At 54.0% G+C, this 19,902-nt stretch overlaps 1 protein-coding gene across 1 annotated transcript in view; it reads right to left on the bottom strand.

Moving 5' to 3' along the window:
• Positions 1 to 1,228: 1,228 nt before the first annotated feature.
• PIP5K1C (phosphatidylinositol-4-phosphate 5-kinase type 1 gamma) overlaps positions 1,229 to 19,902 on the bottom strand; it is a 43,269-nt gene continuing 24,595 nt past the window's right edge. The window contains exons 7-19 of the mRNA XM_063147356.1: positions 19,297 to 19,596; positions 17,845 to 18,050; positions 17,093 to 17,176; positions 16,106 to 16,154; positions 12,220 to 12,304; positions 11,291 to 11,452; positions 10,165 to 10,303; positions 9,042 to 9,074; positions 7,750 to 7,854; positions 6,798 to 6,924; positions 4,400 to 4,474; positions 2,981 to 3,067; positions 1,229 to 1,287 (exon numbers count right to left, since the gene is read on the bottom strand). Of these exons, the coding sequence (XP_063003426.1) occupies positions 1,285 to 1,287; positions 2,981 to 3,067; positions 4,400 to 4,474; positions 6,798 to 6,924; positions 7,750 to 7,854; positions 9,042 to 9,074; positions 10,165 to 10,303; positions 11,291 to 11,452; positions 12,220 to 12,304; positions 16,106 to 16,154; positions 17,093 to 17,176; positions 17,845 to 18,050; positions 19,297 to 19,596 (1,455 nt within the window). The 3' untranslated portion in view covers positions 1,229 to 1,284. The remainder of the gene's footprint in view (positions 1,288 to 2,980; positions 3,068 to 4,399; positions 4,475 to 6,797; positions 6,925 to 7,749; positions 7,855 to 9,041; positions 9,075 to 10,164; positions 10,304 to 11,290; positions 11,453 to 12,219; positions 12,305 to 16,105; positions 16,155 to 17,092; positions 17,177 to 17,844; positions 18,051 to 19,296; positions 19,597 to 19,902) is intronic.

Below are 19,902 nucleotides of genomic sequence, written 5' to 3'. Positions count from 1 at the left end.
AAGGAGGCCAAATCCATCAAGCTGCCTTGCCTGTCACTCTTGGAAAGTTCTCTTCTTTCTGAGCCGCTCATCTCAAGAGCCAGAGGCCCGGTGACAATTTCTGCTGGCCACCATCCTGAGGCTGAAGCCAACTCAGCTTACACAATGGAGCGCAATGGAGGCATCTCCCACGCAATGCTTTCTCCGTAGCAACCGACGCCTCTGGCAGGAGCCACCTCCGGAAGAAGCACGCCACGTGGGTCCTACGGAACGGCTTTGGTGGAGCTGAGCTGCCCTCGCCGGAAAAACGGGGAGTCTTCGGGAGCGCAAATCAAACAGGGCGGGCGGCACGCGAGGAAAAGAGGCTCCCCTTTCTGATCTCACGCCCCCTCCCTCCCCCGCCAGATGGGAGTGCGGTCATCACAGCAGCCAAAGTCCGCATGTTGTCTCAGCGGTGAATAGAAGCCACCAAGCGTTTCCGTTAAGTCGAAGAAGGACCTGCTTGCCTTGGGGTAGGAAGTCCAGCCCGAAAAGACACGGAGGAAAGCTTCCGGAAGGTTCCTGCTCAAGGCTTCAAATGCTTCAGCAAAGTTGACCGTTCTTCCCATACTTGCAAACGGAGGCACGGGGCAACGGAGCTGTAGCCTGTGTCAGCAGAAGGCGTCGCTCGTCCAGCCTTTCTGCCACGCTGCCTCTCTCCGCTGTGACGCCGCTGATCTCACGCACGGAGAACGGAAGTCCCACCCGGCTGACCAACTACACAAACAGAACAACGCCTTCTCCCTCGGGACCCCAAAGTGCAGTAAACCAAACGCTTTGAAGGAGGGGGGGAAAAAAGAAGACAAAAAGCACACGCGTGCTATGTCTGTGCAACGATAAACGAAATAAATACACGATATTTTTTTTAAAAAAAGAAGGAAATTCACAGTATCACGTACAGGTAAGTAGCTACAGTAGTGCACTTTGGGGTGGGGAGAATAATATATGTAGACATATAGATACAGATATCTTAATTGGTCACTACCCGGAATTCGTGGCCCCTTCTGGGTTTGGATGCTCCGGTGCCAGGAGCTGCTTGTAAATACACCTTGCAGAGGAAAAGGAGGAATGAATGAGAGGCGGAAAAGGACGTTTTTGCTTCATCTTGCTGACACGACGGGTTGGGATCCTGGAGTGCCGCCGTCGCCACTCCTTCCTTTCATCAGAGCTGCTGCAGGGACAGCCGACAGGCGAGGGACGCCTCCGCCGCGTCTGTCAGGAGGAGCGCTCTTCTCAGGGGGGGCAGAGGGGGGGCTTGCATAGAAGTTACTGCAAGGGGCAAAAGGAAGAAAGAGGCAAAGAAGTCACTCAAACAAAGAGCTAATTTCAGGCCGTTTACGTGTAGGGAGAGGCGAGCCAGGGGGTGGGGTGTGAAAGCATGCACAGAGAGAGACTCAGCCACTCCAGAAAAAGGTCCTACGCTACACTGGCTTCTTAGGGGTGTCCCCGGATGTGGGGAAATTCAGCCAGAGGTTCGGTTAAGCAGGTCGACTGCGGGGGAAAAAGGTCCTACAGGGCTGAGTTCCTAGAAATCGCCAGATTCAGTTCTCACTGTCAGGAATCAACTTGGCTCTGGGCCAATCGGCGGTTTATCCCACCCGACACGGAAAGACACTCTGCCCATGTTCAGAAGTTCTTAATTTCTGGGTGGGGGGGAGGAGAGAAGAGACGCCAGGGCTCAAATCCATCTCCCTGCTTTCCTTAAAGCAAGGAGAGACCCGGCAGTTATCCCAGAGGTCAGGGGAAAGGCACTCTGCAGCTGCTCCGGCTGACTCTTGTCACGAGGTGGGGTTCCAGGGTGGAGCTGCGGCGAACCCTGCTGCAAAAGCAGCTGTGGGAACCTCCCTTCGGACACCGCTCAAGGGAAGCGGGGAGGTCCTGCTAGGGGACGACCGCCATGTCTACAGGATCAAGACATCGCAGGCCATTAGTGGGGGGGGCGCCCTGGCCGTCAGAAGCTGCCCCGCTCTCAGACAACCAGTGGTTATCCAAAATGACCAGGGCAAGGGGCATGACCCCGGCTGGCTTGCAACATTTTGGGATAGGTGAAGTTAACACACATTCCCTTTTATAGGGGATATCCTCTGAAGGAGGGCAACCAGGATGATCAGGGGTCTGGAAACAAAGCCCTATGAAGAGAGGCTGAAAGAACTGGGCAGGTTTAGCCTGGAGAAGAGAAAACGGAGGGGAGACATGAGAGCACTCTTCAAAGACTTGAAAGGTTGTCACACAGAGGAGGGCCAGGATCTCTTCTCGATCCTCCCAGAGTGCAGGACACGGATTAAGGGGCTCAAGTGACAGGAAGCCAGATTCCAGCTGGACATCAGGAAAAACGCCCTGACTGTTAGAGCAGTATGACAATGGAACCAGTGACCTAGGGAGGTGGTGGGCTCTCCCACACTAGAGGCCTTCAAGAGGCAGCTGGACAAGCATCTGTCAGGGATGCTTTAGGGTGGATTCCTGCATTGAGCAGGGGGTTGGACTCGATGGCCTTGTAGGCCCCTTCCAACTCTGCTATTCTATGATTCTATGATTCTATGAATAGATCTTTAAATGGACTCTGTAAAGACCATTAAGGCTGGATTGGAAAACGATCCATTAAGCAGCAGCGCCTTCCGTGCAACCTGAGACATACAAACATAACCCTATGGCGGACGAATCTGTGAGGGCACCCTTCCCCGACTCAGAGCCTTCTAGATGCTTCGGACTACAATCCTGAACCTTCCAGATGGGCGGTGGAAGTCCGAAACATGCCAGGTTGGGGGAGAGGGTCGCATCAGCGCATAGATGCCTGAGCCTAGAGGGGAAGCATCCCACGACCCTCTGGGGCTGGCATGCAGCGCCACCTGCAGGCGGGAGGTGGGGACTGAATCCTTGCGCTTGCTCCCTCCGGACGCTCAGCAAGGCTTTTTCCCTTAAAAAAACAACAACACCCGGATATATATATTTTAAAAAAACTTACTGTCTCACTCTCCTCATCGGAGACTGACTGGATTTGAGTGTTATAGTGGAGAGGAGAGTACACCCAGCTCCTCTCATCTGTGGGCTGCTGGACAGCAAAGCAGAGAGCGAGAGCAGCAGCGGAGGCAGGGGAGAGAGAAAGAAGAAAAAGAGAGAGAGACAGATGAGAAGTAGGACATTGATGAGGACAGCCACGTGGCGAGAGAGAGCGAGAGAGAGAGAGAGGAAGCCGTTGTGAATGGTAAGCTGTGGAGGTGCGCAACGTTTTCAGGAAGAGTCTCTTTTTTTGTTTGGGGGGGCGCTGAATTAAAATGTAAGTCAAAGGAGGCTGCTTGCTGCTCCTCTGTATGAGTCAGTACTCCCACAGAGGGGCAGCAGGCAGCCTCCTGCTGCAGGCGGGTGATTCTGCTGCCTCCAGATGGGGAGGGATTGAACGACCAAGTCTCGTCCCGTGCGGAGAGGCGGCCGGACACCCCAGAGAAAGCAGCCGAGAGCAAAAGAGGAACGAACATAGAGACGCACCAGGGAGCCGCTTCACCCTTGCGGCAGCCTTGGTCGTCGCGTTTCCTGCGGCGCCCTCGCTGTTTCTCCCGCGACACAAGGCCGTGCAGGAATTACCATCGCACTACTGAGATGTAAGAAGGAGGTGTGAGCACAAGGGCAGGAAATAATAATAATAATATGCAACGTGATGTGGCAACAGGGGAGAGCCAATCACGAGACGACTCCTCTTCGATTCGCGGCTCCTCTCCTTGGATTCTAGAAAGCAACGGGAAAGACCTCGGAAGCAAGCAGGGAGGAGCTTCTAATCTGGCATTTTAGGAGTCTACCGCAGCTGTCCCTGGACCTGGTACCCTCCCACTGTGGCGGGAGACGCTGTGCGACGCATCTGGACGGGACCAGGTCGGGGGACGGTTGGTCTACGGGGTACAAGCGAGGCAGGAAATGGGGGCTTTGAACTGCCAAGGGTGGCTTATGGGTCTCCTTCCAGCTGTGATTGAATATCCCCACTGAACATCCGAAGGTTCGGTCTGCAAACTCCCCCCAAATTCACCCTCTTGTAGGACAAGATGTGAGCACATCCACCCTGGGGGAAGACCAGGCGCAGTTAGTGGCTGAGCTACAGATCTGGAAGACGCCCCTCCGACCCGGTTTGGCTGTCACTTCTGCAGTGACTTCACTAGGAGGCCTCAGGCCAGCCTGCTTTCTCACGGCCTCGTCTCCCTGTCTGAAATATGGGGCAATGCCCGACCTATTACGACGGTTTGTTAAGGATTATTGGCTGATGAATATAAAGGCAGACCATTCTTATGGGGTCAAGTTACCCCAAGCAGTGGGAGCGATAGCCATGAACAAGGCGCCCCTGCGGCATTTCAAAGCTTGGGTTGAGGTTTTCCTCTCTGCTAGCAAATTCACTTACGTCGCCAGAGGAATCAGAGGCCGCTCGGAGCCTGTGCAGCCGAGGGGAGCAAATCCAGTACCTTCCGTCTGTGAACTGGACGGCACACGGCCAGGGTGAATGAGAAGGGGTGGAGATGGAAAGGGGGAGGGGAGAAAGAAAAGGGGGAGGAAGGAGAAGATGAGAAAAGATGAACAGGGGCAGAGGGGAGGAGAGAAAAGATGATGATTCTGGAAAAGGTGAGCATGCATGAGCGTGAGAGACAAAAAAACCGAGGAGACTGTGCATGGGAAGAGAAGGATACTGCTGGAGCTCAGCTGCATGAGAAGGATGTCGCTAGAGCTCAGCTGCAACAAGGCCTTCTCTGCAGGAAGACATGCATGAATGGAACCTTTTGCTACTTATTCTTTGGGTCCTTTGCAAGTGACACGCATTTCTATCGGCCGTAGTCAAAACATGCTGCTTGCATTTGGCAAAGGGCTTTCTAATCTTTGATCTTCTGAGGGAGGCAATCCTTAAAATTCCCATTTGAGGTTTGGCTGGGAGCTGAAGCAGAGAGCAGGCCGAGTCACTTGAGCTGCAGAGGGGATCCACACAAGACACACTGCAGGCACACTGCACACTTAGGGAACATGCAAAACAGGAGACCCTGTAACTCAGTGTCAGGAGAGGCGTTTTGAACTTTGCAGGGGGGAGGCGCATGGCCATCTGGGGACCCTGGGCAGGCCCAATTCAGCCCCCGGGACTGCACCCCTGGTACAAAGAGACTTAAGCAGGAGGCCTGATCGCCAAGGCTGTATGTAGGCCTCAAAATCCGACATCGGCAGCTGAAATTCAGCTTCACGGGGATCTCAGCAGGCTTCCTCCTTTTGTTGGAACCAAGCTCCCAACCCTCATGATCGCAAAGGCCAGCATGAACATGCAGGCATGCACAACGAGTCTCAGGAACCGAACGAGCGGTCGTTCGGGGAGGAGGTGGTGGTCTTCTCGCAAGGAGCGGAAGGAGCTACACGGAGATGACCATTTTATATGCCCGTCTGCTCAGTTGCAGTTTTGGACCTTCGCAGCGAAGCACGGAGTCAAAAAACCCACACACGTACAGCTCTGCCGATGAGAAATCAGAACAGCTCATCTGCCCTGGCTGCAACATTGCCCCCCAGGGTCTCCAAAGGCCTCGCTCTGGGGGACTGAAACGACCCCATGAACGTGCAGGAGCAGCTTACGGGCGGTGGGGGCACCCTTGAGAAACGGCAACGCGGGAAACATGGCAGCCAACCCACGCCAGATGGCCAGTCACAAAGGGCAGATGTTAGCAAAAGAGTAACGGAAACGTAACAACACAGAGGCAGGCGGCATCTCCAATTCACGTGCATTTTAAGCCACGCCGAGGAGCGTAACAAGCTGATCCCTCCTGTAGCTGCTTGGAGAAGTTGGCGTGAGCGGGCGTGACAAGGGAAATGGAGGGAGGGAGGGAGGGAGATGGAGGGAACGTGGTGGTGGTGGTGGTAAGTGCTTGGGTTTTGTCATCCTATGGGACGGGGGGGGGCGTCACACGTGGGAAACAAGCCACGATTTCACTTCCTGTGTCTCTGAAGCCGCTTTCACCCTTCCTTTGCCACTTCTTGGGTGAAAGAGGGCCGGAATTGGAGATTGTCTCGTGTTTGTGGGTTTTGGTTTTGCCGGGGGATGGGGGGGGGGCAGGCGAATCCTCTGAGCCTGTTTGCCGAAAGCTAACAAGACCGGCAAGAGAGCCAGTGTGGTGTAGCGGCGAGAGTGTTAGATCTGGGAGTGGAAAGATCCGAGTTCCACTACCCACAGAAGACTTTGAGCCGGTCACAGGCTCTCAGCCTACCTCACAGGGTCGTTGTTGTGAGGATAAAAATGGAGGATTATTTATACCACTTTGGGTTCCTGGGAGGGGGGAAAAAGGCGGGATAGAAACGCAGCCAAATAAAGAAAATAGATTCAGCACAAGATCACTTCCACACACACACACCCCGGCTGACTTACTCCCCGTCTCAGCCTCCCTAGACTTCCTCCTCTGAACCTGCTTCGGCCTGCAGGGAAAGGAAAGACGTCAGTTGTCCGGATGCTCCCTGGAGCCCGGCAGAATGGACGCTTCCCGGGTCGTTGGCCTCGTTTAAAAGGAAGACTTCGGGCCTCCCCGTTCGGGGGCAAGAGAACAAGCCATGTCGAACGAACCAGCTCAGGAGGCAAAGGAAATCAATAACCGCACCCCCCTCTCCCACAAAAGGAAGAGCAGGAGAAGCTGAAAGACGGTGGAGGGAAGGAAGGGGGGGGAGAGAGGGAGAGAGAGAGAGAGAGAGAGAGAGAGAGAGAGAGGAATGGCCCACCGTAACTTGATGGAGCCCTTTCGTAGGCCCACAAAGGTAAAGAAAAAAGAAAAAAGGTCACTTACAAAATAGATATCTGGGACCGGCAGATCCTCCTCGTCCGAAGCTTGGCTGGCGGGCTCGGAGGCCTGGCTGGCCGTCTCCACCTCCGCCGCGGACAGTACGGTGGCGCACGCCAACGAGGTCGCCGTCCTGGGAGGAAAGGGAGGGAGGAGAGGGGAGAAGTCACGCCGGGTCCGCCTTGACACACAGTGGTGGCCTGGACGGTCACGGAAACCGGCATCCCGCGCCTCCGCCCCAGGAGGCAACGCGCCGTCTCGGTTCCGGGGCTGGGTGTCGTTTGAGTCCCCCCCCCCCTCAATTCTGGTTCAGTTTGCAAGAGCCTCCAATCCGTGGGCAGGGGCGCGTCTGCACCGGAGGATGGACTGTGCTATGATCAAGTTGCGTGAAAGGGGGGGGGGAGCTGTTTTTGAATGCTGCCTTATATATTCAGAAACAACTCTTTGCAACTAGAAAGCTAGCACAGCAGGGAGAAACACTATTTATTTATTCCACATGCTTGGATGATCTCTCTCTCCCCCCCCCCCAACCCTCTCCTTGAAATGTAGAGGAGGATTCAGAAAAGGGATCCTCCTCACCTGGGGGACTCCAGATGTTTCGGACCACAGCTCCTAGCTGGCCATTCCGGCTGCGGGGAGCTGAAGACCAAAGCATGCGGAAAGGGCCCAGGTTGGTGAAAGGTAGCCTGAAGCGTTACTCGCTGTCCTACCCGTCACGCTCTGAACCAGGCCTCGGTCCTCTCTGTCTCCAGGCTCCCCGGAGACGTCAGGGGATGACCCCCGAGACCTTCTCTAGGCAAAGCCCGAGCTACAGGACCTCCATGCTCCTGAGGTGCGTGCAGAGAGACATTCACATGGGCAAACGGCACCCCCAGGGCCAGACTTCAGCCCCTATCCTTCCCAGGCTGGGCTCTCCTGTATCAGCAACACACGGGCCACTGCCACGGGAGGGACTCACCCTGCAGCCGCCACCCCGGGGACCACGATCTCGACGTCGCGCTGGGGCTGCACCTCCACCGTGATCTGCTGCAGGTCCTCCTCAGCCCGCATCTGCTCGCGAGACCTGCAGTTTGGGGGAGGGAACGAGAACACAACTCTTCTCAGCGCCCGGACTCTACCATTTCCCTCTTGCTCGCCCTAGACGTCAGGATCAAGCCCTAATGCAGGCAGCGGGGGTGAGGGTGGGGGTGGACTGAGGGCAGCTGCAAAAAGGAACTGCAGCGCGACGGGGCCACAGGAAGAGTCCTGGATGCAGCCTCGTGACAGGTCAGGGTCTCAGCTGCTCCCTGACCCTGTTTGGAGACGCCGGTAGGGATGTCACAGGCGCCCGACTTGTTCTGGGAGCCCGATGGACTCCCCCACATCTGCCGCTACGTGTTCGGGGGCCCTGAGCTCCGAGCGCTTGGCAGCTGTCCGCCCTCGTTCGGAGCCTCCGCTGCTGTGCACAACGGAGGCTCCAGAAATTGCGTATTTCGTACCATACGTCAACAGCGTCCGTAAAGGCCCCCTTAACACAAGCTTAAAGGCGTGAATGCTCTGTTGACGCCTTTGATCTTGGGTCAACGGGGCCTTGAAAGATGCCGTTTACACAGTTTCCGGAGCCTCCGCTGCCTCCCAGGGTGGATTCATTCACAGCTTCGTTGAGCGTCGGCGGCTTGGCGAACATCCGTCATAGCCGGACGCGGCTGAGCCCGGCCATCCCTAGACAGCGGGGACTCAGCCCAGGACCTTCAGCCTGTAAAGCTCTGCTTTGCTGCTGACCGAGGACCCCCCTCCCTGTGCAGAATGCAGGTAATAACAGCAGGCCCTGATCCAGTTGGACTGTGCGTCTCCCTACAACACCCACCACAGGGCCCAGCGTCATCCACAGAGAAAGAAGAGGGAGGGAGGGAGACAGGAGCTGGCAGCGGGAACATCAGGGCTTGCTCCTGTTGGCCTGGGGGTAAGCAAGGTCATCCAAACAGCCCTGCTGAAAGTCTACTTAATTCCCCCTCCCCCTTCCCAACTCTTCTGCCTCGTGTGTCGTGACATTTTTAGACTGGGACCATCTTTTTCTACTGAAGGATCTCAATCCCCTCCAGGAGTCTCTTTTTGGGGGCTGATAAAAAGACTTCCACTACATAAAGAATAAGCGTCCTCACTAAAATAAACAGCGGCACGTATTAGGAACAGGAACACCACGGCTCGCTGGCGGAGGCAAGCTGGTGTTCCCGGGATACATGCAAAGGGGGGCAAAAGTGTCCGGCTCACCTTCCGTCCTGCCCTGAGGATTGTGTGCGCCGCCTGTGAAGGAACAGCGATGCATGAGCTTTGCTTTTTCTTTTTTACTTAAAAAAGGCTTTACTTAAAGAGTAATTATTATAATCAGGCAGTATCCCTTCATCCGCCCCCTTCATGGATGTACAAAATTATGCATGGTGTGGAGAAGGTGGACGGGGAGACATTTTTCTCCCTCTCCCTTAATACTACAACGGGTCAAACCACGAAGCTGATGGGCGAGAGATTCGGGACACATCGAAGGAAGGTCTTCTTCGCTCAGCGCTTAGCTAAACCGTGGAATTTGGTACCACAAGATGTGGCGGTGGCCACCTTTCAAAGTGGGTTGAATCAATTCCTGGAGGAGGAGAAGGCGATCAAGGGCTGCTAGTCCTGCGTGCACCACTTTCTGGAGAACATGGGTGGAAGGTTCATTTGGCGGATCAAAGCCATGTAAAAAACCTTGTTGGCTGGAATTGCTCAGCTTGGAAAAAAGGAGGCTGAGGGGAGACATGACAGAGGTGGACAACATCACGCCTGGTGTGGAGAAGGTGAAGGGGGAGGCATTTTCCTCCTTCTCCCAAAATACTAGAACCCAACGGGGTCGTCCCATGAAGCTGACGGGTGGGAGATGCAGGAAGGACGTCTTCCCACAGCGCAGTGTTAAACTACGGAATCGACTACCACAAGATGTAGTGATGGCCACCCATTTGGATGGCTTTCAAGGAGGGTTGGATCAATTCCTGGAGGAGGCAAAGGCTATCCAGGGCTACTAGCCCTGATGCTATCTCCAGTATCCGAGGCAGGAAACCTGTGTGCCCCAGCTGCTGGGGAACATGGGCGGGAGGGTGCTGTTGCACCATGTCCTGCTTGTTCATCCCTGGCCGACGGCTGGTTGGCCCCTGTGTGAACAGAGCGCTGGACTAGACGGGCCCTCGGTCTGATCCAGCATCAGCGCTCTTCTTCTGTTCTTAGGATCATTATTCCCATCCAAGCTGCATTTGATGATTTGGCAGATCAAAGCCATGTTAAAAACCTCGTTAGCATTCCAGGCCTTTAAAAGCAAGCCAGGCCAAGGAAAGGAAGAGCACCGAGAGATTGGCATCGTTGCGCTTACCTGTACCGGGGCTGTTCCGAGGACTCGGAAGGAGATCTCTCGGGGACGGAAAGAGACGTGGACGAGAGCGTCGTTGCAATCGACGCGGTGGTCGCTTCTTCGAAAGACGGAGGGGTGCAAGGGAGCAGGTCCGGCCGCCCTGTTGCGTCCGCGAGAAGGAAGGAGAGGAGAGGAGAGAGGATGAAGTAATGACGTGCAAGAGTGCTAAAGCCCTTCACGCGTGGAGGGCGGGCTGCAGCGGAAGGCTGCTCTCACACAGCTGTTCGAGGCACAGGAAGGAGGCTGAGGGGAGCCAGGAGAGAGGTGGACAACATCATGCCTGGTGTGGAGAAGGTGAAGGGGGAGGCGTTTTTCTCCCTCTCCCATAATGCTAGAACCCAACGGGGTCATATCCCATGAAGCTGATGGGTGGGAGATTCAGGGCAGATCAGAGGAAAGACTTCTTCACACACAGCGCACAGCTAACTAGCACAAGATGCGGCGATGGCCACCCATTTGGATGGCGTTCAAAGGGGGCTGGATCAATTCCTGGAGGAGGAGGAGAAGGCGATCAAGGGCTGCTAGCCCGGATGGCTCTGTGCTCCCTCCAGGATCTGAGGCAGCCAGCCTGTGTGCACCAGTGGCTGGGGAACATGGGCGGGAGGGTGCTGTTGCATTCATGTCCTGCTTTGCTGGTCCCTGTTCGAGAGCTGGTTGACCACCGCGTGAACAGAGGGCTGGACTAGACGGACCCTCAGCCTGATCTAACAGGGCTCTTCTTAGGTTCTTATGACTAACAGAGGGAGAAATCAGTGTTTTTACCTCCCTTCCTGTCATGGTTAACTTTAGCACCTGCAAAAGCCACAGCGAGAGATTGAAGGAAATCCATCTGTGGGCTGATTCTGGGAAGCGGGGAGGGGGGGGGATACCGAATGAGTCCAAGAGGGCCGCTATGGCAGCTTCCAGCGACCCAAGGCCCTGCAGACACATTGGACCCCAACTCCCATCGTCCCCCAGCCAGCATGGCCATTGGAACGATGGCCACTGGTGGGCCAGCTCAGCTTGACGCCGCCGGGCTGGGCAGGGTGAGCGACAGGCGCTGTGGAGATCAGGCACGGGAGGGTGAGCGGGTGCTGCCGCCTGTTACCTTCGTCGTCCAGCGTGGGGTAACTTCTGGCCCCCCGGAGGTCGTACTGGGCCTCGTCCTTCTCCGAGGGGATCTGGCTGGCCGAAAACGCGGCCATCGGGCCAGGAGGCTTGATGGCCAGCAAGGCACTCCGCCCTTTCTTCGAGGGAGACGCTTTCAGAGCTGCAAAAAGGGGAGAGTGGTGTGTGTGTGTTTAGTTAATAATATTTATATACTGCCTTTCCACAAGCCACGTACAGCAGGTCTAACAAAAACACCTAAAAGCAACGTTGTCCGATTAGAATAACGTGACTACTGTGCAACGCTTCTCTCAGCTCGGAATAGAAGTCTTGGCCGGCAAATGTCTGGCATGGCACAGCGCTCGTCGTCTGTCTGGGGACTCCACTGGTGCTAGGAAGTGGCTGCTCTCGCCAGCGTGGGCCGCTCAACAGTCTCTGATTTTAGATGAGGAGGGCTGCTGGTCTGCAGTGTTGCATAGTGGTTAGGGCACCAGGAAAGGACAGGGAACGCCCAGGTTCTTTGCTCAGCCGGGAAGCTCACCGGATGGCCGTGGGGTGTCCCAACCTAACCAACCTCGAAGGGTTGTTGTGAGGATGAAACGGGAAGGGGGAGAACTACGTACATCACTTCTTGCTCCTTGGAGGGATGTAGACGTAAATAATAACACAATGTGTTCCGATGCGCCTGAGGAACGGAGGGAATGAGCCTCACCAAACCGGCGGCCCCGGAGACGTGCGGGACTACAGCTTCCACCATCCCCAGCCAGCCCCTGCTGGTTGGGGATGATGGCTGCTGTTGCCCCACACATGCAAAGGGCACCAAGTTGCTTTTCCCCGCTCCATCTCTACGCAGCGCGCTTCCCCCTTCTTTACAGCCCCAAAGGGGAAGCAGTGGAATGAAGAACAGCCACGAGCAAACGCAATGCTTACAGGAACTCTTCCTGAACACCGTATTGGTCATGAACTTGAAGAACCTCTCCGCATAGAAGCTAGGCCTGTGGACCGACACCGTGTCCTAGAAAAACAGGGAAGGAGAAGGGAACGCTAGTAAGAACGTCACTGAGCCCAGACCGAGGGTCCATCTAGCCAACCAGCTGTCGATCAGGAACTGACAAAGCAGGACACGGTGCACCTCCCGCCCATGTTCCCCAGCAACTGGGGCACACAGGCTGACTGCCTCTGAGACTGGAGGTAGCACAGAGCCATCCGGGCTAGTAGCCCTGGATCGCCTTCTCCTCCTCCAGGAATTGATCCAACCTCCTTTTAAAGCCATCCAAATGGGTGGCCATCGCCGCATCTTTTGGTGGTGAGTTCCACAGTTTAACTGTGCGCTGTGTGAAGAAGTCCTTCCTTTTATCTGTCCTGAATCTCCCACTCATCAGCTTCATGGGACGACCCCGTGGGGCACCACGCATGATTTCATACATCTCTATCCTGTCTCCTCTCAGCCTCCTTTTCTCCAGGCTAAACAAACCCAGCTGTTGCCACCTTCCCTCGTAGGGGAGATGCTCCAGGACGAAGGACAGAGGGTGGGAGAGGCATTCTCAACGCAGCCGGGTCTCCGCGGCAAAGTGCTGCACAGCCGCGGCTACGGAGGAATCAGCTCGCCGCGTTTCGGCTTTGCCCTTGCAAAGCTATAAATAAAGCTGCCCCCTGCCTGATTGCACTTGCGATTAAGCGTCTCGTTTGGATTTTGCAAGGAGCAGTGTTATTATAGAATCATTATTTAGGGAGATCGTGCTACCAAGCGTAATGAGGGTTCATGGGACGAGAGGGAAGGCCAAATGACAGCCCAGATAGATGCGACAGCCAGGTGTGCCTACTATCAGCCTCGGCTGATACGCCAGCTGCGCCCCTTCCTAGAGTCGGAAGACCTAAAGTCGGTCGTGCACGCGCTGGTAACCTCGAGGCTCGGCTTCTGCAAGGCGCTCTACATAGGGCTACCTTTGTGCCTGGTCCGGAAACTTCAACTAGTCCAAAATATGGCAGCCAGGCTGGTCACTGGTACACCTAGGCGTGACCATATCACAACAGTTTTAAAATCTCTTCACTGGCTGCCAATTAGTTTCCGGGCAAGTATAAAGTGTTGGTTATCACCTTTAAAGCCCTAGATGGTTTGGGTCCAGGCTACCTGCGGGATCGCCTTCTCCCGTACAATCCGCCCCACACACTCAGGTCCTCTGGGAAGAATCTCCTTCAGCTAGCAAAAACTAGATTAATAACTGTTACCCAGAGGACCTTCTCTTCTGCTGCTCCCAGAGTATGGAATGACCTGCCGGAGGAGATTCGTCAACTTAACAGTCTTCTGGATTTTAAGAAAGCTATAAAAACTGATCTCTTCCGGCAGGCCTACCCAGTTGAATTTTAAGATGCCTTTTAATAATGTGCTGCTTTTAATAATGTATTAGTTTTAAATGTTTTAATTATATGTATTTTATGCATTTACATTTATGTTGTACCCCTCCTCGATCTGGAGGGAGAGGCAGGTAACAAATAAATTTATTATTATTAGTAGTAGTAGCATTAGTATTAGTAGTAGTATTAAGATCTTTGCCCGAAGAATCAATACAAGGAGGTGATTGGAAGAGGAGGAGGAGGAGGAGGAGGAGGAAGGAAAAAAGCTAGCGCAGATGTGCTCGGAGGGAGTTCCAGTCATAAGAAATAGCAAGGGAAAGTAGACTGATGCACCGTAAGTCCCTTAGGGCAGGGACAGTGCAACAATGAGAACGAGAGGAAGGGGGAAAGACGTCATCTCCCCAACTGATTGAACAACATGTTTTTAAAAGTTAATTATACAAGTACTTATAAGAGAAGCAGGTGGCAAAGAGGCATTCCTGCCCGTGCGAGAACCAGAAAGCAAGGGTTTCCAGCTTGGAAGAGGCATTCCCTTGCACGGGAGCGCGAAAGGGGAATGCCTCCTCCAAGACGGTGCCTGCTGTGACCTACGCGTGCATTGTTATGCAGAACCAGAAAGCAAGGGTTTCCAGCTTGGAAGAGGCATTCCCTTGCACGGGAGAGCAAAAGGGGAATGCCTCTTCCAAGACGGCACCATTTCCTGCTGGTGTTGCGCAACAGTGCAGGCATAGGCCTTTGGCATCACTCTACCAGTCCGTCCGTGCACGTCCAAGAACCTTGATGAGCTGTACTTAAATTACAGGAATAAAAAGTGGCTGCAGCACTTACGTACTGCAGAACTAAAACAGCTCACCCGGGCGGGATGCCATCAAAATGATGAATGGAAATGCAGGAGGCTGCCTTATATCCGCTCAGAGCATTTGTCCACGTACCCCGGTTTTCTATATTCTGACTGGCAGCAGCTTTGCAGGGCCTCAGGCAAGAGAACAGCCGTTTTCATCATCTGCTAGCTAAGATGGCGGCAATCGAACCTGGGGATTTCTGCATGCAAAACTCTCCACTGAGGCCCTTTCTACACCTAAGGATTATCCCAGGAAAATGGAGGGATCGTCTCTGCCTGCTCCCGGCATCCCCTGTGTGTCATTTGCATGCAGGGATGATCCAGGGACGATCCCTGGAAAAAAGGCAGGTGTAGAAATGGCCATAGTCTCGTCCCTAAAGTAGGCGTCTCCAAACGTTTTGGACACAGAGGCACTTCTGGCAATTTGACAAACTGCTGTGGGCAACACCAGAAAATGCCTAATTGCTGGATCACCGCTTCAGCGTCTATGGCCCTCATTCAGCAAAAACTTTGGTGTCCATTAGACACCGCAACGTCTCTTCAATAAGGGATTGTCGAAGCAGCTAATTGCTGCCGGTGCCATTCAGCTAATGCTTCTTTCAAACGGACGTTTTGGCAACGTTCAGCAGTTGCTTCTTTTGGGGAGGAGGTTATTACAGTCTTTAAAATTCAGTGATGCGCAACGACGTTTTAAATTGTGTGCTTCAGGGAATTAACAAAGAGAGTAAACGGATTCTCTGCACCATTTGAAAACTAAAAGGCTGATATTACACACTGGGAGGATAAACACTCATCCCCTGGAAAGCAATGGATTGAGCATCTTACAACGCTTTCAATCACTGAACGGGTGGCATAAAGATGCAAATAGATACTTATTCAGATATTTCAATATTTGTATTTTTAAAAAGGCCTTGCGGGTGCTAAGTGGCTGCCATCTTAGGGGCACCTGCCATAAGGAATGTTGCCAATTCAGGTGGCAATCTCATGGCAATTTTGAGGGAGCATTTTCTGCTATTAAAGCTCCCCGTCCCGGGCAGATTTATCGCAGCCTTCGCACATTTTAAAAACGGAGGTTTGGGAAAACATTTGCCCACATGAAGCAAAGGAGGGGTGGGGGAAGGAGTTCTCAAGCTGTAAAAGCTTTCGGGTTTGGACTACTGTAAAGCGCTCTATGTGGGGCTGCTCTTGAAGACTGTTTGGAAACTTCACCTGGCACAGGTGGCAGTTATTAAACCCGGATTACCAACCAGGTTCAAACAGCCATTTAAGATCCTTGTTAGTAAACCGGCATGAAGCTGACACAGTTGCGGATGTAACAAAGAACTGTGGCTTGGTTTAACTGGGAGTGCAGCCAGCACTAAAGCCAGCCTGCAAGGAGACCGTGAGATTTAGGAAGCTGGGATTGCTGACGTCAAAGTTTTAGGAAGCCACGATCCCTGGGAATCCCGGTGACCTATTCTCTCTCTGCCCTGATACTTCGTGAGGGAGAATAGCAAATTTGCAACAGGCTTGTTTCTGTGACAACGCACACTTTGGGGAGCACAGCGGAGCCCCAAGAATGGAGTTGGGCCGTCGTTACAGCACCCCACTCGCTCGGCAGTCCGTCTGGCCCAAACTCACCCCGTCGTGGACGAGAGCCTTCCATGTATGTTCCAGCTTCTTGATGAACCTGGGTTGTGAAAGGAAAAGAAAACGGAAGGGGGAGGGTAAGAGAGAGGTGCATAAACCAAGATGGCATGTTCCCAAACCGAAAGGCCCATATTCCGGGCCTCTCTGCAATCCAGGGGGGGCTGAGAGACGGGTGGGGTGGAATTTTAAGGGCTGGTAGAACTACGGCCAAATCAAACTTAGAGTAGGGGGACCCCTAACCTGCTCCCACCCCCCAGCCAATCCCTCCACCCCATTTCCTCACTGCCTGTATTCACCACTCTCTTGCCCGGATAATCTCATAGAGATATTTCTTCCTCACTGCTACCTGGGCATTGCCGGTGTGTACCCGTGCCTCCATGCAATATGTACTCCTGCATGTAAGAACGTCAGAAGCAGGGCTGGCAGAGGGGTGGGGGGCAGTGGGCATGGGCCTTTGATTTTGAGGGGGGCTACTCAGAGTCCCCCTGGGCAAAGTCGCTTGATTTTTCTGTTGCTGAGGATGAATTTGCCCAAAGAAAAGCACGTAAAGCGTTTCTGAATGTGAAGAAGTGATGCCTTACGTCTTGAATAGAAGTGCTTGTGGTTACCTTTTTTTATAAATCGTTCTAGTTCATATGTATTTAGAACGGATTAAAAAATACTTAATGAGAAGTTTGAAATGGGGCCTACGTTTCCTACCTGGCCCGGGCCTATGACCAGCTTTGCCCGGCCCTGGTCAGAAGAGCCCTGCTGGATCAGACCGAGGGCCCATCTAGTCCAGCACTCTGTTCACACAAGTGTCAACCAGCTCTCGACCAGGAACCCACGAGCAGGACACGGGTGCAACAGCAGGACACCCACCCACCCCGAAACCAGGGCTGAAAAGGTCATACACCCCTGCCCTAGGGGATCTCAAGGGGAGAGATAGCTCCACCTTCTTCCATCAAAGGTCCAAAGAGAGCTCCAGAAGATGCCTACCTGTAGGACTGGAGGATGTCTATGATGCCGACGTGAAGGAGCAGATGTTCCCCTTTGCCGTTCACGGCCGGAATGCCGCCCATCCTGAAGAGGAAAGAGCAGGCAAGGCGCGTTAACAGCCTCCCCCTCACCAGACACCAGCCAGACTGTACCAGTGGGGGAGGACGCTCTCACGGGCGATTCCCCAGCTGGGAGTCAGCCCTCTCCAGAGCTTATCTCCTCAAGGCCAAACCCTACACACTCAGTGGGAAGCGAGGTTTCTTCTGGAGGTGAGCGCCCTGAAAAGCTAGCTGATGCTGGGGTCCACCGGAAGCTCAAACGCACGGAGTGGAAGGAAGGTGTGAGAAAGTCAGTGAGATTATGCCAGAACCTGCCTCCGCACCAGGCACTCTGAAGTTACGGGCGTTTGGGAAGTGGTTTCCTTTTCTTCTTGAATGGACAATTGTCTTGCTTAGTTTGCATAGTTTTGCCTAGGGGGACGTTTCCAAGAGGTTAGACTCTAATCAGGTGGAAGAGACGTTTGTTGCTTAATAAAAGCTTTGTGGGTTACCTAGCAGGCCTTGTCATTTGCCTCCCATCGAAAGCAGGAGTGTTCTGAGAAACGTGCGTACCAAAGGCCTTAGAGGAGAGGCTCCCATAAAATACATCTCTCCTCACAGGACAGGCCCACGGGCCCACAGTGGACATCGAACGTGGCACCCGTAAGGTGGGGGGCTTGACCCGCACAGCTCCAGCCGCCAGCTCCCACTTACGTGTCGTCCGTGTCGATGGACTCCCCCCGGGCCGCCCCGCCCTGGATCGACTCCATGGCCGTGGAGTATAGGGCCTTCTGCCCCACGGGGCGCTTCTCGTCGGACGTGCTCTGGGCGCCGTCCACCTGCCGCTCCCGTTCCTGCTGGTCTATGTTGTGGACTCCCAGGAGGAGGCTGTAGTCCATGATTTTGAAGCTTTCGAGCACCTGGAAACGGGGAGGGGGGGTAGGAAGGCAGAGAATCAAGGGGGGGACGAACCAGGAAAACGCTCCGGTTCTGCTCAGCAAGCCAACTTCGCAGGACAATGGAGCCTAGAGCCTAAACAGGAGAGAGAGGAGGGTCGTATGCCGGAGGTCCCACATCCAACCGCCCAGAGAGCTCCGGCTATTGGGTGGTATAGAAATGTAATAAAGAAATAAAATAAATAAAAAAACCCTCTGCTGTCTGCAGCTCGCAGTGACCCTGTTCGGACGACTCGCTGAGCCATGGTGGTGACGCACTTTGAGCTAATCATGATGGCTGAGCGTGCTGCGTGAACCCTTCCTAACCATGGGCGGCTACAGAACCCACGGTTTAAACCGGCTCGTTAAACATTTGCTGCGAAAGGGTGAGCAGCCTAACCATGGTTTAGCGTGTCATCTGAACAGGCCCGATGCAACAGCCTGACTCCACCTGATGCTCCCCAGCTGTGTTGGACGGCGACTGTCACCCCTACAATTGCACCCCGACACATCTGGAGGGCACAAGGTTGAGGGAAAGCAGCGGCGTATTTATTTATCGCATTTCTATGCTCCCCAATAACCGAAGCTCTCTGGGGCAGCGTAAAACGTGATATATGAAAGCTTAAAACCACCCTATAAAACCACTACACAAGAGTACCTCCGGAATAAAACCCTGCAGCAACGCAGAGATTTAAAATGCGGATTCAGAACAGTAGAGTTAAAAGACGAGGATGGTAAAATGCTAAAATACCGGGGAAATAAAAAAGGGAGAGGGCCTTCTCTGTGGTGGCACCCCGGCTGTGGAATGCCCTCCCCCTGGAGGCCCGACGCTGACTTTATTCCGGCGCCAAGTAAAGACATGGCTTCTTAACAACGCCTTTGATGGCTCAATTAAGTTAACTGTTCCTGTTGCTTTCAAGTTCCATGCTGGTTTCAGCTTGATGAATGGCTTGTTTTTAGCTGCGTGTGTTTATTGTTTTATACTGTTTGTATCGTTTTATCTGTAGATCCGAGTCAAACAGGGCAGGATACAAACGTTTTAATAAAATAAATACAATAAAAGAGCCACCGTGGCTGGCTCAGTCTCTCTCCCTCTTTCTCTCTCTCTCTCTCTCTCTCTCTCCCCCCCTCTCTCGGCCCGCCTCTCCCCTTCTTCCTCCACTGGCCTCCCTTGCAGGGCTGTTGTGAAGGGCCGTTCCACCGGGGCAGGCTTCGTCCCCCCTGGACCTACCAAGCAGTCCCTCTGCAGGGTCTTGACCACGGCGCTGAAGGTGTCCGTGTCCAGCAGGATGCCATCGGGCATGTCCTGCATGAAGTCCAAGTCCTTGTAGGTGGGGCTCGATTTCTCCTTCTCCTTTTTGGACGCCCGGCGCTTGTAGGTCGAGCCCTTGAGGTCGTATTTCAGGTGCATCTTCACCACCCGGGGCAGGATGTTGTTCATCACCACGACCCGGATGTTTTTGCCCCCGGACTGGACGCAGTAGAGGCCGTAGAATTTGGGCAGCAGCGTCCGGGGATTCTGGTTCAAGTTCTAGAAAAGTTGAAATGAAATGAAAAAAAAAATGAAACAGGGGGACGGGCACCTCGACAAGACACACAGCATGCAAGAGGGCGATGTAGGTTCTGACGCGAATTTTCAGCCCTCTGACCGGCTCAGCTCTCTCTGTACAAAAGTGAAGTTTCTAGTCCTCATGTAGTTAAGAACATAAAAAGTGCCCTAATGCTGGATCAGACCGAGGGTCCATCCAGTCCAGCACTCTGTTCACACAGGGGCCAACCAACTCTCGACCAGGGACCAACAGAGCAGGACACGGTGCAACAGCACCCTCCCGCCCAT

This window comes from Elgaria multicarinata, chromosome 23 (genome assembly GCF_023053635.1).
Source record: "Elgaria multicarinata webbii isolate HBS135686 ecotype San Diego chromosome 23, rElgMul1.1.pri, whole genome shotgun sequence".
NCBI lineage: Eukaryota > Metazoa > Chordata > Lepidosauria > Squamata > Anguidae > Elgaria > Elgaria multicarinata.
Note: the sequence above shows the minus strand (reverse complement) of the source record. Positions and strands in the feature narration are given on the sequence as shown.